The following is a 17,455-nucleotide window of genomic DNA, read 5'->3' on the forward strand; positions in this document are numbered from 1 at the left end:
CCAAATTTTGGTGCGTCACTAGAAAATGTGTGCATCAGTGGTGCATCAAATTGACTTAGAGGGCACACTGTTGGGGATGGTGGGTTAGGGGTGTTGAAATAGTCTGATATTACATGTATAGGGTATGGTTATATGATGTAACACATGGAGAACTAATTGTACAAGATTTCCCCAACTGTAACTTGGTCATTCTTTTGATGGCTTGTATATACATTTTAGATTCAGTGTATACATCTATCTACTGGTGTATCATCTCTGCTGATCTTTAAACCAGAAGATTTGAATCCCACGTTTCGTTGGGGGTCCATGGGAAACATGCACGCCCACTCAGTCTAATCCCTGAATAATTAGGGAACTATTAGCAGGTCACTATCTTTCCCATAAATTATGGTACAACTTAAGAGAAACTGAGGTCTTCCCCATTTAATTACAAGGGTTCTGAAAGTTTAATAAGAATGAAGTGACCACAAGCTGTAGATATAATCTCTAACATGGATAAAAGAAGATTATTGGTGGCCATGTACATCAAAGTCAACAATCCGTCCAATGCCAATGTAGGAAAATATGACATTCCACCAAATCTACAGTGACATCATCACAGAAGGTGGACAGTTAGATGTACATAACTGACAAGTACTTTCACACCTAAATTTACATATATTGAAGCTAACCTTTTCACACCTCTGGTTACTCATCAACACCTCTTGCAAATTTGGATCATTCTGTCAGATCCAGTTAGACACTGAAGAAGGACAAGTGATTTGTTCAAATCATGTCTGTTTCTCAATCAAAAAGTGGAAGAGAAGAGAACTTGTGTATAAAATCTCAAACATATGAACTCCTTTTAATTAAAATTTTTTCACTACACTAGGTATGCAACATGGAGAATGTGGACCCCCTAGGTATCCATACAGGAGAATCTATTGTGGTAGCACCAAGTCAGACATTGACTAACATAGAATACAACAAACTACGTACAACAGCCATCAAAGTGATCCGTCATCTAGGCATTGTTGGAGAATGTAACATACAATATGCTCTCAACCCAGAATCACAACAGGTAAAGTATAGCTAGTCTGTAAGGTACGTCGTGTTGTGCGCCCTCACTGGCCGGCTCTATCATGCATTGACCGATGTGTGAGGGCGCCCCATCATGGTGTATCTTACAAACTAATGTATAGCAAACACAGTGTATACTGTTAGTTTCTTTTATCCTTTATACTCATAACATCATAGACTTCGTACACTTTCACACTAGTGTGAGGGTTTATCTCTTAGAGGGGATGATCATGTAATGTTAGCTGGTTAAATCTTTGTTGGACCATGAACATTTTATATTAAGTTTTTACAGTGAATCCTAAATGCTGTAATTTAGATAATTAGAAATCGTGTACATGCTTAGCACCTGTGTGACAACTAAGCCATTTTGATGAATATGTATTCCCCATCCTTAAACATGTGATGATTCAAAACTGAAAGAAACTCCTTGTATCATCATACTCTGTACTGCTACACAAACATGTTTACCCACAGGTGATTCAATACTGATCATGGTGTACGATATTATGAGTAAGTCATTATAGCTATTAACCGAAATAGATTCAAAACATGTTCCAGTGCATCTAGTGCAACTTTAACAAAACTAAAATGTTATGTATTAGTCTATATGTTGCAGTCGTTGATGATACTTCCCTGACCCAAGTCGTGTGGATCAAATAGAAAAAGTGCATCTATAATTTACAGTGCTTTTGTGTCTAAATTTTTTTAAGTTTCTTGGTTTATAGACTTTTCTAAGCTAGATTCATTCTAATTTGTTTCCACAGGATGGAAAAATAGAGGTAAAGTTTGTGTTTTACTCAGCGTGATTTCAATCATGGGCTTTGCATCATTAACATTAAGCCACTGCTTTACATAATAAACAACTCATACCAGAACACTCAAAAGTATCAATTCAAAGCTATGATATCTCGTCATCTCAATCTGCGGACTATGTTGTGAGAATGAGTTGCTTAAAAGAAATTTCCAGACTGCTTGTAGTTGTACTGTCACAATGCAAACCAAGAGTTCTTTGTACAGTCAGACCGCAAACCAAGTTAATGTCAACCAAAACACCATCTCTGTATTTGATTGGTGAAAAGTACAAAATGTATTCAGAACTTTCAGATAATATACAACCCATAACACTAAAGTAAAGCATTGTCTGTATGTACCACAATTGTTTATAGCATCCATATCAACTATAAAAGTTTCATTTGCTAATTGACTGCATTAGTAAGGCCACACATGCTAGGCTTGTATATAAACCAATTGAAACAATTTATTTTTACACTTGATATAGATGTAGCACATAGAGAAAGTGCTTTATTTCAGTGTTACTCGTTGTATACAGTAAGCTATTTCTCCATGCTTGTCAACAAATAATTTTCCAATTTGATCATACCACCACCTAATGGTCAGTTCTCACTATGGAATTTGTCACTCCAATGAGGATCATTGACCAAGTCAGATCATAAGCTCAATGCTAAAACTTTGAACTGTTTGTGCAAATCAAATAATTGTCCATGTTAGTGTAAAATGGTTGTGGGCTTTGATGATAGTCGGCAAGTTGTATCTCATGTCAACTCATCTGTCTACAATACAGTGTCATTTCAACACTGACATCACCACCGTTGATATACCCATTTTGCATATCACACTTAAAACAAGGTGGTTGTCGATAATAAAGTGATGAGTTTTAAGGTGTTGTTTGATTGGAAGCTGGCTTTGAAATGATTTCTAAGCTATTGTTTGATTGGATGCTGATTTCTATGCTGTTGTGTGATTGGATGCTGGTATTAACCTGATTTCTAAGCAGTTATGTGATTGGACACTGACATTTAACTGATTTCTATGCTGTTGTGTGATTGGATGCTGATATTAAAATGTTTTTTAAGCTGTTGTTTGATTAGCCTTTGCTCCTTCATTGATTTCTATTCTGTTGTGTGATTGGATGCTGGTATTAACCATATTTCTAAGCAGTTGTGTGATGGGACGCTGATTTTAAAGCTGTTGTTTGATTGGCCTCTGCTGCTTCACTGATTTCTATTCTGTTGTGTGATTGGATGCCAACAAGAACGGTGGTATTAAGGTTGAATTATGCAAATAATATCAGCACCATGCCATGACAATTTAGTAAAAATACATTATTGTAAAAGTCACAAATAATAAGCGTGTGTACAACTAAAATAACAAGTTTTATGTAAAATTATAAGTAGTTCCATTCCCGTATAAATGTAAATATTTCTTACATGTCAAAGATAAGTACAGAATTACGAGTGAATTTCATCCTGAGTTTAACAAGAATTTGTTGAGGACACGTAACTATGAACAAGTCAGCAACTATAATGTGTTCAAACGTAACATTTTTTTGAGTTATCAAAAGCATAGTATGACAGAGGTTAAAGGGGGGGGGATGTTTTATGCTGAAGGGAATAAGCACTGAGTAGTCATGAATATTCATTGTTCACCCATGAATATATTATTTCTGCTGGCTCCCATCATGCAATGGATAAGAAATTTCCACAGATCAAAGATACACCATGAGAGGCACAAGATCAAGTTGATATTTCTCTGAAATTACAAGTTAAATTGTAGGTGATGTAAAATCATGAAATGACTCTCCGGAATAAATAGTTTGTGAAAATGTCTCTCCTTCCTGGAGTGGTGTTCCCCTTCGACACCAGACTATCTCTCATTCCAGTATTTACCAACTGGAATGCTGAACTATTTGAATAAAGTGTTTCAAATTGTGTTTTTCCCCACAGTATTACATTATTGAGGTCAACGCCCGTCTGTCTCGTAGTTCAGCACTTGCTAGTAAAGCTACTGGATACCCATTGGCCTACGTAGCAGCCAAGTTGGCACTAGGAATTCCACTCCCAGTGCTGAGAAATTCAGTGACTAATTCTACCACAGCTTGCTTTGAACCAAGTCTTGATTACTGTGTTGTGAAGATACCAAGATGGGATCTCAAGAAGTTCAGCAAAGTCAGCAAACAGGTAAGATTTCGTAAATGTTGAAATGTTAAATTTTACTTCAGCTGTTGGTAGATTAGTCTGTAAGGTATGCAGTGACGGGGCGCCCTCACACATCGGTCAACCCCTCTCGGGAAGCCAGTAAGGGCGGAGCGACACGACATATATCACAGTCTATTGGTAGATCTATAAAAGTTCTTCATTGTTTGATGTTGTTAAGACTTCTAGCTCTTTACAATTCTTTTTTTGTTTTGTTTATAATTTTTCAGATTGGTAGTTCCATGAAGAGTGTTGGTGAAGTGATGGCCATTGGTAGAAAGTTTGAAGAAGCCTTCCAGAAAGCACTGAGAATGGTGGATGAATCTAATCTTGGATTTGATGGATCGACAGTATCTGAGGAGGTAATGATATTACAATAATATCAGTGTCAGTCGTGTTCCATCTCTGCATTGGAGGTTGGATGTCTGTTCATGCCAGCTGTTCCGTTCCATTGCCCCTCTATCTCATTATCAGTAAGAGAGGCTACGCCATTCCAGGCAGTAATGTTATCCACCCATTGCATTGTGGGCCTGCCTCTTCCTCGTTTCCCATTTATTCGCCCTTCAGTAAAGCTCATTGGAGTCCTCCCGTCTTCACAATATGACCAGAATATTCAATTACATTTACAATATGCATAGAATGATATACTCATGCAATATTTTACATTTTTAGTGTTGCCCCTTGTACTGATTACTGCTATCAACTTGTATATCCGGGTGATAAAATAACACTTCACTAACTTCCTCAACTTCGTGTAACAAAAAGCCCTACTGCATTTGACATGTGTTCAGCTATTTTTGACATTTCCTGCAAAGGTTGATGGGAAAACCCTGGTGTTAGAATGACACTTCCCATAAACCCTTGCAGGAAATCCCCTATAATGGCTGAACAAATGTCAAATGCCGTGAGGGCTTCTTTACAAGATTTCAAAGTTGAATAAGTTACCAAGGTGCTATCTTATTACTCAAAATCATATTTAGGTCGATAGTAATAATCAGTACATTACTAAAGGCAGAAATAAGTCTGACTGAATTTTATCTTTAACAGATAACAACAGTCATTTGCCTCTTTATTTTGGATATGAAATTAAGATGAAAAATATTGAAAAAATGATGTCTAATTTCTTGTTTTTCAGGATTTGAAGACGCCAACTGATACAAGAATCTTTGTGCTGGCTGCAGCAATGAAGGCAGGCTATAGCATCGACAAATTGTATGAACTGACCAAGATAGACAAGTGGTTTCTTTACAAGTTTAGGAATATTATCGACTGTATGCAGACGTTACAAACTTTGAGGAACAGCGAAGATCTGACAAAAGACCTCCTACTTCGTGCCAAGCAACTAGGTTTCTCTGATAAACAGATAGCCAAGATTATTGAAAGGTAAGGTTCATTTGGAGAATATATTTTTCATGTTTACAGAGAATAGACACAGAACACATCACGACATGATTTTTGTTTGGTCACATTCAACATACTAACATACACTTTGAAACATTTCATTTCAGTACGGAGATCGCTGTTAGGAAAGCCAGACAAACATTAGAGATTACACCGTATGTAAAACAGATTGACACAGTGGCAGCAGAATGGCCAGCCCAAACAAACTACTTATATCTGACTTACAACGGTACAAGTAATGACTTGGACTTCCCCGGTGGTTATATCATTGTTCTTGGATCGGGAGTGTATCGTATCGGAAGTAGCGTTGAATTTGATTGGTGTGCTGTGGGCTGTATCACGGAACTCAGAAAGGTGAGTTGCGTTGAATGTGTTGCATGTGTTGTAGGATCCAACAAGAGTAAGGAAAAGTGTAGATACAAACACAAAGCATGTCACAACAAATAGATTATGGTAAATGTGATGTCATCACCGGTAGCTTTCCCATAAACCCTTGCAGGAAATTCCCAAAATGGCCAAACACATGTCAAGTGGAGTATGGCTTTTTTTTTTCTTTTTTTTTTTACAAGATTTCAAAGTTGAATAAGTTAAACTGATGTGCTATTTTAACACTTAAAAAATCATATGTAAGTTGATAGCAGTAATCAATACAATTGTTCTAAAGACTGAATAAACTTTTCCTGTAACAAAGTAAAGTCATTTTTGTTTTCTTTCTTTGCTTGAATGTCCAGAATTATAGATCAACTCATTTAACCTTTTTGTTTGTTTATTCAGTGTGGACACAAGACAATTATGATCAACTACAACCCAGAAACAGTGAGCACAGACTACGATATGTGTGACAGACTCTACTTTGATGAACTCTCATTTGAGGTAAGTTAGGTGGTATGATGGGATACTTTTAATGACCTCATTTAGAGAAAGTTAGGGGGTACACCCAGAAACTGAGCACAGACTATATGTGTGAGACAGATTCTACGTTGATGAACTCTCATTTGAGGTTAGTTAGGTGGTATATGTTGGGTTACTTTAATGACCTCATTTGAGGTAAATTAAGGGGTATGATGGAAAACTTTTACTTTAATGATTCCATTTAAGGTAAGTTAGGGGGTCAACCTAGTTTTTATCAATTTCATAAAATAGTGCACCTTGTTTAGTTTGAAATCATGAAAACTTTCTCTAATGAGACATTTAAGTCAATTTTTTACTCTTGTCCATACATCATAAAGAAACAATGTAAATAATGCAAGAATGAGTTTTCATGGATGTTATCAAAAAAATTACTACTCGCAGAGTTAAAAGAATTTGGTTATAATATTTTTGTTTTGATTTCACCAGGTTGTCATGGATATCTATGAGTGGGAGAATCCCAAAGGTATAATCCTATCAATGGGTGGACAATTACCAAACAACATTGCTATGTCTTTACACCGTCAGAGATGTCGTATTCTTGGTACCTCACCAGAATACATTGATAGCGCTGAAAACCGCTTCAAGTTTTCCCGTATGTTGGATAATATCGGAATTGAACAACCTCAATGGAAAGAATTGACAGATCTCAAGGTAATCACTAGATTTACTGAGTGAGGAAAGATTTCGTTAAAATTTGAACAAATTACTCCATTGATGTGTCTATATCTAGTAAGTGTAAATAAACTGTAGAGCCAGATGTATGTCCTATTTCCTAACATAGTCTCTAAGAACTTCTAGTTAGCTTGGTCCATCATTTTGCTTGGAGGAAGAAATAACTTGAAAGAGAAAGTACAAAGAGTGACTTCCAATATTCCGTCTTTCACCACTGTACTCATAAATGTAATCACCTTCTAACAAGATAGAACTGTTATTTGGACCAGTCCCACATTAGAACAGAGATTGGTTCCAGACTGGATGTTAATCTGGTCCAGAATGGAAGTTGATCTGGACCCGACTGGAATTTGAACTAGGACTATCGATATGACAGTTTCATAGTTTTAAAATATCAAAGTCTTCACAAACCCTGTACACTGGTGTGCTTAAATTCAAGAAGCAATATCTGAGCATACAAGTCAGAAAACTGTGAACTGTTCAGCTTACTGTGGCTTTTAGAATATTATATTAACCCATGCATATTTTGTATTAACCTTCAAATAATTCTGATATCGTCACCTCTTTAGTACCACTCAAATCCATGCATAATCTGTGTTCTTTCTGTTACTGTTTCCTCTTGAACACTTTTCTAAATTATGCCTATCTGTTGTTCTCTAGACTGCTAAGAAGTTTTGTGATGAAGTGAGCTACCCAGCATTGGTCAGACCATCGTATGTACTGAGTGGAGCTGCTATGAATGTGGCTCATTCACATCATGATTTGGAGACATACCTCAGTGATGCTGTCGCTGTGTCCAAGGACCATCCTGTGGTCATTTCTAAATTCATTCTAGAGGCAAAGGTAAACAATGTCTTTAGTGTTTGGTAATTTCAAATAATTGAAATTCATCATGAAGATATTTTTAATCAAACTGTTTTGGACTTTGGTATTTTATGTTAGCTTAGAACTCATGTTGGCCTAATGCACAGAAAGAAGTGGTCAGTCCTGGAGTCAAATCTGGATATTTTCAAGAGCAAACTGAAGATTTATCTGTTCAACAAGCATTCAGTGTAGATTTACCCTTTCAGTGCCATTGAATAGAATGATGGCTTTGGAATCTTTTTTGATTGATTGATTGATTGATTGACTGATAGACTGACAGATTGACTGGCAGATAATCTGAATGAAAAAATGTGAATATAGATTTCAGACTCTCTTTACGTTACAGTTTTCTTTTGTGTCCAGTATACAGACTCAATGTAGACATTGTTTTGTTGAGAAGTAGGAATTTTATTATCAATGGTCAAATATCAATATATGTACATGGAATCTGCATTGTATATTTCAAGGAAATTGATGTAGATGCAGTTGCTAGGGATGGTGAGGTTGTTGCCGTGGCAATATCAGAGCATGTGGAGAATGCAGGTGTGCATTCAGGTGATGCTACCTTAGTGACGCCGCCTCAAGATTTAAATAAAGAGACCCTTGATAAGATCTATACTATCGTTACTGCTATTGGTCGGCAACTAGAAGTGACAGGTCCATTCAACCTACAGCTGATTGCTAAGGTAACTTATACTGAGTAATATAATTACCTTAGTTGATGGCCAGAGATAACTTATAAGTTATTTATGTGTACTTCCAATAGTTTGTAAATGCATGTATACATACATACATACATACATACATACATACATACATACATACATACATACATACATACATACATACATACATACATACATACATACACACACACACACACACACACACACATACATACATACATACATACATACACACATACATACATACACACATACACATACATATACACACACATACATACATACATACATACATACATACATACATACATACATACATACATACATACATACATACATACATACATACATACATACATACACACATACATACGCAAACACACACACACACCTACTTTTTTATCCAACAAAACTTCAGCAAAATAAAGACAGTGAAATTAGCATTACCACATGGAAGGCAATCCCAAGGTCTTTCTGTAGTAGCATTTCTATGTAGATAGGTATGTGAGCATTGAATGAGTATAAAAATGTTGTGCAGTACAAAACTATTTATAATAGGTGTGAAAGTAGTGATTACAGGCTGTTACTATTGTGTCTTTCAACTGAATAAATTCTTTCGTCTCTTATTCCAGGACAACAAACTGAAAGTGATAGAATGTAATGTCAGAGTATCAAGGTCATTCCCATTTGTTTCCAAAACATTGGATCATGATTTTATTGCCATGGCAACTGACGTCATTATGGGAGAACCAACTGAACCACTCAAATTTATCTATGGCAATGGAAGAGTTGGTGTCAAGGTAGGTCTAAAATCAGTTTTTTAAGAATATGGAAATCATGAAAGTTTTTGCAGAAATAGTTTCTTATTTGTAATATAGTCTCTGAGAGTTGCTTATTCGTTGGACCTATTGCTTTCTTGGTAAGAAAAACAATGTATGAAAGAAAAGTAAGAATATATTTCAAAAATATCAAATTCAGTTTCAATGTTTTGTCACTGACCTTTGTATGTACATACATGTACATGAAATCAACTTAGATTTGAATTAACTGCTACTTGGACCAGTCCCACATTGGAGTTTGGACTGTGCCCAAAAATGTCATTGTCCCAGAATTTAACTAGGACTGGTCCAACATGGGATCTGGGATCAATCTCAGACAGGAACTGAAACTATTCCCAGAGTGGAATATATCCTAGAATTTAACTGGGACTGGCTCAAGACTAGGAGTGGGATTTATCCCAGATCCCGGACGAGAACAAGTCTCGGAATTGAACGGGAACTGATCCCGGACTAGAACTAGTCCCAGGATTGAACCAGGACTAGTGCCAGATTGGGTTTTTGAGAAACTTAGTCATAATTGTAGCTTTGAGCCTCAAAATGCTAATACAACTAACTGAATACTATTTTTCTTTTTCAGTGTCCCCAGTTTTCATTTTCACGTCTTGCTGGAGCTGATTTTATGCTGGGTGTTGAGATGTCAAGTACAGGGGAAGTGGCATGTTTTGGTGAAGATCGATATGAAGCGTATCTAAAAGCTATGATGAGTACTGGATTTAAGATCCCAAAGAAAACTATTCTGTTGTCTATCGGCAGTTACAAGGTAAGTCTCCTTGGGAGATGGTGAACAAATTGTCAGATCTCTTTCAAACCTGTGCATCTTGGTATTACAAGCATTTCTGGCCTGGATATCACTATTAGAGACCTTATTCTATTGTTTCCCTTGCTTCTGCTCCTGAACAGCACACCTAGTGGCAAAACAATTCAATTCTTTTGTCTTTCTGATATTGCGTAGAATATGGTATGGTCCGGTGTCCTGAACAGCACTCCTAGTGGCAAAACTATACAAATCTTTTGTCTTTCTGATTAAGTGACATATGGTATGGTCTTAGATCAATGTATTGTAAATAGACACTTAGTAGTATATCAGAACAGCCTAGCAAGTATGATGCAGTATTTCATTATATGCTCTAATTTTTCATAAACTGACGTAAGTGTTCAACTTGACCTTGCAGGCAAAGAGTGAACTGTTACCGTCTGTAAGAACTCTGGAGAATCTCGGTTATCAGTTGTTTGCTAGTATTGGTACGGCTGATTTCTACAGTGAACATGGCATCAAAGTAAGTATCGAGAACCGTCTCATTTATCCCCCTAGTCAGTAGAGTAGATATCTCCCTAGAATTATGTCCTATTCCAGTTACCGACTGTGCTGTCATTATTGAATGTGACATGCCACTAGAGGGCGCCCCACATGGGGAAAAGTGGGTGTTGAAATCACACTGTACTACATACAGTTGTCAACAAACTGTGCCTAAAACAACATTCCTAAATTTCCTAAAAATGAACAGAAACAAAAGTTGGCAGAATGTTTTGATTGGTCAAGATTGCAATCAAAATTTGCCCATAAAGACTTGGAATTGATTATTTTTTTCAAAGAAGTTTATAGTACTCACCTGTCTATCATGGCCTTCACTTTTAGTACAAAAAGTTGCCTCAATAAACAGCACTCCCAGTGGCCATGCTATGTAATCTTTTGTTTTTCTGACAACTGGACTATGGCATATTATGCACTTGTTTTATTATAAGATTCTAGTGTCTATTAAAACTGCAGTTCATTTAAGACTTGTGTAGGATACCCTGTTTTGCAGGGAATACACTGAATATGAAAAGCAGTAAATTTGATAAATTTCCTTAGAATATCAATTGACCAATGTGTCTGTTTTCTAGATAATAGCCATTGATTGGTCATTGCAGACACATTTGAAAAAGATAAATTTGATTGGTTAGTTTGAAATATGAATTGACCAATCATGTCTGTAATTGAAATCAAAGCCATTGATTGGTCATTGAAGATACACATTTCATGGTAACATTTGGTTGAGTTAGCTTAGAATATGAATTGACCAATGACATGTCTGTATTCTAGATAAAAACCAATCATTGCAGATATTTATTAAACGATGTCAAAGCAGATTGGTTAGCTTAGAATATGAATTGACCAATCATATGTCTGTATTTCAGATCAAAGCTATTGATTGGCCATTTGAAGACACCGGTGACTCAAAGTCATTTCAAGAACGTAGCATCAGTGATTATCTCTCTGAGAAGCAATTTGACTTGGTTATAAATCTGCCGATGAGAAACGGAGGATCAAGACGGGCGTCACACTTCATCACGCATGGATATCGTACACGTCGTATGGCGGTGGATAAAGAGATTCCACTCATAACAGATGTGAAAAAAGTCAAATTATTTGTACAGGTCAGTGATTATTGGTGCATATCAACAATTTACAGTCATATTATGTGATGCAATGAAATTATATTTTCGAATGTTGCTCAACTTATTCTGTCTGTAAACATTACAATCCAGCTTGAGATATTAGTAGGATGGTAATTGGTATTACCCTGATAATTAAGTCTTTGGTTTTCTAAGATATACACAAACTAAAACTATTGTCACTACATGTTGATACAACAGTGATAAGCTATTGAATGGTTCTTGGTTTAATTATAGTCTCAGTAGGGAGGCCTCATAGAGTTTTATTGACAGCGTTCCATGGATTGCAGTGTACTGTTTTGAGAGACTTCCAATGTTTACACTATCATGATCACAGGGTGATTAGAATCACACCACAGAGGAACCGCTATTACCCACTTTTGTAATCTACCACATTGAAGAACAATAGATTAGTTTGTGTCTATCTGGATTACCAGTGTCGTATGTGTCTGTGTGTACATATGTGTGTCTGTCTGTGTGTGTGTGTGTGTGTGTTTGCACATTGTGTTTGTGGAATGGTGTCTGTGTTTGTGATTGTGTACTGTATAATTTCATGAATTCTAGATTTTTTAGATTACACATTGCTGTGGTACTGTTGTGCTATACTACACGTACAGTATGTGTTTGTTAAGGGGAGGAAAGTAGACAAAATATATGTGAGTTCCCTTAGTAGTTTATTTATACTCACATCCACATTATGTACTAGGTACTAAGTTATTGTGCAAATCTAAGTTTTACCAGATTTCGTTCTTGTGGTGCTTCCCCAATGAAAACTCACTTAGACTATCACATCATCACTTGTTTTCATTTTTACAGGCGTTACATCGTGTTGGCGGTACTCCTTCAATGAAAACTCACGTAGACTGTATCACATCATCACGTGTGGTTCGTTTGCCAGGTTTGATCGACGTCCACGTACATTTACGTGAACCAGGTGCCACACACAAAGAAGACTTTGCTTCTGGTACCGCTGCAGCTCTAGCAGGTGGCGTTACCATGGTGCTAGCGATGCCTAATACCAATCCACCAATCACAGACCAAGCTTCATTTGCACTTTCACAAAAGGTAAGATGTCTAGTGATGCATAGAATTTCAGTTTATAAATAACTAATTAACTGTTATACCCCAATATTTTTCTTCGCCAAGGAAAATACAAGTGACCTAAGGGGCCCTTGTCACTACTCGTGTAGCGACTTGTAGTGACAACCCTTAGGTCACGAGTATTTTCCGGCTGAATGAAGAAAAATATTGGAGAATAACATAATTATACCAGCACCAGTAATGTCAAAGAAAAATCAGGGAAAGTAATGGCAAATCCCAATTTTGTTGAGTCTGAATGGAAATTTTTTTGTTTGTAACTATGGCACAGAATCTATAAGTGTTCATCCTCACATCTTTTACTTTTTATGTGTATTCAGTTGGCCAAGTTAGGTGCCCGCTGTGACTATGGTTTATATGTTGGTGCCGGACCGGACAATGCTGAATCTCTGCCTAAGATTGGTCCTGCTGCTGCTGGACTTAAGATGTATCTGAATGAAACGTTCACTTCACTTAGACTGGATGATATGTCAACTTGGATGAAGGTAACACATTGTTTTTGTATAGCCTTCAGTGATTGGCTTAGATCGTGTCACATGGTATGGATTAGTGACCTATAATGACCTCAATTTGCATAGAGCAAGGCACTAGTTGTGCTCTATTTTTCCTAGGGCAATGCTGAAATTTTGGAACTTTAAGAAAACAAATTGTTCAAAGTTTCTTTCTGACTAGTTTTCAATTCTAAGTCATTCAGACTGTTAAAATATGATTAATACTTTTTAACAATGTTATGAATTTTGTATGGGTGCCCTTGTGCTGAAATATTACCTGTCATAAACCGGGTAATGACACTTTCATCTCACTTCGGCCTAAAAAAATAATTGTTTAGTTCTGGCTACCCAACCCTACCTAGTTTTTCATGCCAACCCTAAACTTTTTTTTTATGTATTCGAGAACAAAATGATAAAATCGAAAAAATTGTGAAGTCTCATGAGCAATAGTGGATGTGGAAACTGACATCAACTTAAAAAGACAAAATAAAACTGTTCTTCCAATCTGTAATAGCTGTACATCAGATAGGAAGAAATAAATAACACAGAGATCATTTGGAAAACTATGGAAACCTGAACTTGACACTCACAGATGAAAAAAAGATAAAATGAAATAAAATAATCTACCTACCCCACCTATTCTAAAATTGAGCATAATCGGAACCACACAATTTTTTTTATTAGGCCTTAGAATAAATTATATCTTTATTTTATGTCACTTATCTTTAGTTTAACAGCCGTAGTAACAAAGTTAGACACAATCAAACTTAAATGAAGAATTAGTTTTGTTTCCGTGTCGTTAGTGATATTTCTTAAAAAATCCATATGTTCATTTTTATTTGCAGCATTTTGAGTATTGGCCCAAACATTTACCAATTGTGACCCATGCAGAGGGTCGTACGACAGCCGCCATCTTGTTGATTGCAGAATTGAATGACAGACCTGTGCATATAGCACATGTAGCCAGAAAGGAAGAGGTAGGACTTTATGTCTGAAATAATTTGTAAAAAAGTAATTTTCGTTAGCATTCTAAGTTAATATAATAGCTTTTTTCTCTCGCTTAAATCTTAAAAATTGTACAAGTTGTCATTATTTTGGAATCCAATCAATTGTTTTCATTAATGTTATCCAATCGGTGAAGCCATAGCAATTCTAAAGGATCATTTTTTTTTGTTCACGGCCAACTTTTTCCGTACTGTATTAAACAACCATTATTCACTCCTAGAGTTTAATCTTATTTGAACTTTGACCTTAAACATAACATCACATGACTTCTTTTCAGATCGAGATTATTCGTGCTGCTAAGGAACGTGGAATGCAAGTGACCTGTGAGGTCGCTCCCCATCATCTGTTTTTGACCTCAGATGACCTTGATGTCATAGGTTGTGGTAAAGGTCAGGTCAGACCAATGCTATGCACCAAGGCAGACCAAGAAGCATTATGGGATAACATGGATATCATAGATTGTTTTGCTACTGACCATGGTAAGTATTATGGGATAACATGGATATCATAGATTGTTTTGCTACTGACCATGGTAAGTATTATGGGATAACATGGATATCATAGATTGTTTTGCTACTGACCATGGTAAGTATTATGGGATAACATGGATATCATAGATTGTTTTGCTACTGACCATGGTGAGTATCATGGGATAACATGGATATCATAGATTGTTTTGCTACTGAGCATGGTAAGTATTATGGGATAACATGAGACCACTGCAAAAAGAAACCAAAAACCCCCCAAAATAACTGAATTGTCCTTTCTCTGAATCTTTTGTCCCCCCATCTCCACATTGATATAAAGAAAAATTCCAGTCTTATTTGTGCCATTAATGATTACTACTATCAACTTAAAGTAAAGTCCAGTCAGACTTATTTCTACCTGTAGTACACTTGTATTGATTACTGCTATCAACTTAAAGTAAAAGTCCAGTCAGACTTATTTCTGTCTGTAGTACACTTGTATTGATTACTGCTATCAACTTAAAGGAAAGTCCAGTCAGACTTATTTCTATCTTTAGTACACTTGTATTGATTACTGTTATCAACTTAAAGTAAAAGTCCAGTCAGACTTATTTCTACCTTTAGTACACTTGTATTGATTACTACTATCAACCTAAGGTAAAGGTTCAGTGAGACTTATTTCTACTTTTAGTACACTTGTATTGATTACTGCTATCAACTTACATGTAAAGGAAAAGTCCAGTCAGACTTATTTCTTATAAGTTATTCTTCTCTTTATACACCTCTGTAACTTTCTCAACTTTGAAAAGCCCAAGTGCACTTGATTATGTTCTGCTGTTTTGAGGATGTCCTGCAAGGGTTTATTGGCAAATGACTGGTGATGACATCGCATTTACCACAGTCTTTTTGTTCTGACACTTTGAATTTTAAGTCTGGTCGGAATTTTCCCGTACAGAGATGCTGAGAAAAAGATGGGCTGTAATAATGTTGTTGGGGTTGCTGTCGTTTCATGTTGTTTAACTTGAAAGGTGTGCATTAAGGAAATTTTAGTGGTATTTATTGGCTTAATTCTTTTTTATCCTAAAATAGCACCCCATACTGTGGATGAGAAGAACAGTGCCAAGCCTCCACCTGGATTTCCTGGGTTGGAAACAATGTTACCATTACTACTTACTGCTGTCAATGAGGGAAGGCTAACCATGGATGTAAGAGCCTTTTTGCATTTACTTGAATTTTACATGCATGCATGCACACGTGTATGTACATAAGTATGTACATACATATACATACATACATACATACATACATACATACATACATACATACATACATACACACACACACACACACACACACACATTCACACACAAAGTGAATTTGTTTGCAATCTAGTGTAGACTTAAAGATTAACTCCAGTATAGTACATTGTTGCAATTGTTAGCCATATAAAATTGGTAATCATGTGTAGTTTTATTGAGAGAATTTAAACCAAATCATATTCATATTTTCAGGATATTGTTGACAAGTTGTACAACAATCCAAGAAAGATTTTCAACTTGCCAGAACAGAAAGACACCTATGTAGAGGTTGATTTAGATGAAGAATGGATCATACCACAATATACACAATTCAGTAAGGCAAGATGGACACCTTTCACTGGACGCAGTGTTTGTGGTACTGTACGCCGTGTTGTGTTGAGAGGAGAGGTTGCATATATCGATGGACAGGTAAGGCAGTTATGAATATTGAGAAGTGTTTGTGGTACTCTATGTATTGCGAGGAGAGGTTGAACAAGTTAACAGACAGGTTAGGACTTTCTAAAACTTTGCAAACTTAAAATCAAAAGACTGAAAGTCTTACAAGGAGAATTGCAGAAATTGCAGAATTTCAAACCACACTGTTGAGAATCCAGGAAATTATTTGTGAAATTCAAACCTGACTGTTCATGTGAGTTAATCTGTTGTTTTAATAGGTTCTAGTGTCGCCAGGTTTTGGTCAAGATGTCAGATCACATCTTGGTCCTGCACCAAGACCTTTGACCGTACAGGTGCCATCACAGACCCAGCCACTTCCAGGATCCATATCAGCTCCAGGATCACCAAGGAAAGTTCTTCCAGTTGATCGCTTCTCCTTACCACCACGTGTGCACCGTACTAGTCTCCCACCCGCCGGGGCTGGTGATCAAATAGTTGGTGAGTTATGCATCTCAAAATAATGCTACTTATAGTACTTTCCTTGATAGTCAGTTTGTGAGTTTGTTGTTACTCGTACCACTGCTGATAGTCAGTTTGTGAGTTTGTTGTCACTCTAATCACCACTGATAGTCAGTTTGTGAGTTTGTTGTCACTCTGACCACACATTTTTTCTCACAAACGCAGTCATAAAAGTCAAATTCTGCATATCTAGACACTACTCTCCATGGCAATTTGGTCATTGAGTGAGCTATGCTTATTCTAGGCAAGCACAGATACAAAAGTGTCCGATAACACAGTGTTTTCAATGAACACTCCTGAAATAATTACAAACAGTAAT

The 17,455-nt window shown here is 36.4% G+C and overlaps 1 protein-coding gene across 4 annotated transcripts in view; it reads left to right on the plus strand.

Moving 5' to 3' along the window:
• Nucleotides 1–17,455, plus strand: part of LOC144445561 (multifunctional protein CAD-like) — a 34,910-nt gene that overhangs the window by 8,344 nt on the left and 9,111 nt on the right. For 3 of the 4 annotated variants that reach the window (XM_078135164.1, XM_078135167.1, XM_078135166.1), the window contains exons 12-32: nt 872–1,060; nt 1,824–1,838; nt 3,804–4,037; nt 4,283–4,414; nt 5,188–5,435; nt 5,561–5,807; nt 6,228–6,326; nt 6,792–7,016; nt 7,698–7,880; nt 8,369–8,587; nt 9,220–9,387; nt 10,004–10,186; nt 10,599–10,703; nt 11,605–11,844; nt 12,679–12,927; nt 13,281–13,445; nt 14,297–14,428; nt 14,734–14,935; nt 16,013–16,128; nt 16,435–16,650; nt 16,896–17,115. In XM_078135164.1, the coding sequence (XP_077991290.1) occupies nt 872–1,060; nt 1,824–1,838; nt 3,804–4,037; nt 4,283–4,414; nt 5,188–5,435; nt 5,561–5,807; nt 6,228–6,326; nt 6,792–7,016; nt 7,698–7,880; nt 8,369–8,587; nt 9,220–9,387; nt 10,004–10,186; nt 10,599–10,703; nt 11,605–11,844; nt 12,679–12,927; nt 13,281–13,445; nt 14,297–14,428; nt 14,734–14,935; nt 16,013–16,128; nt 16,435–16,650; nt 16,896–17,115 (3,787 nt within the window). The remainder of the gene's footprint in view (nt 1–871; nt 1,061–1,823; nt 1,839–3,803; nt 4,038–4,282; nt 4,415–5,187; nt 5,436–5,560; nt 5,808–6,227; nt 6,327–6,791; nt 7,017–7,697; nt 7,881–8,368; nt 8,588–9,219; nt 9,388–10,003; nt 10,187–10,598; nt 10,704–11,604; nt 11,845–12,678; nt 12,928–13,280; nt 13,446–14,296; nt 14,429–14,733; nt 14,936–16,012; nt 16,129–16,434; nt 16,651–16,895; nt 17,116–17,455) is intronic. The other variant, XM_078135165.1, reaches the window with a different exon arrangement.

This window comes from Glandiceps talaboti, chromosome 14 (genome assembly GCF_964340395.1).
Source record: "Glandiceps talaboti chromosome 14, keGlaTala1.1, whole genome shotgun sequence".
Lineage (NCBI taxonomy): Eukaryota > Metazoa > Hemichordata > Enteropneusta > Spengelidae > Glandiceps > Glandiceps talaboti.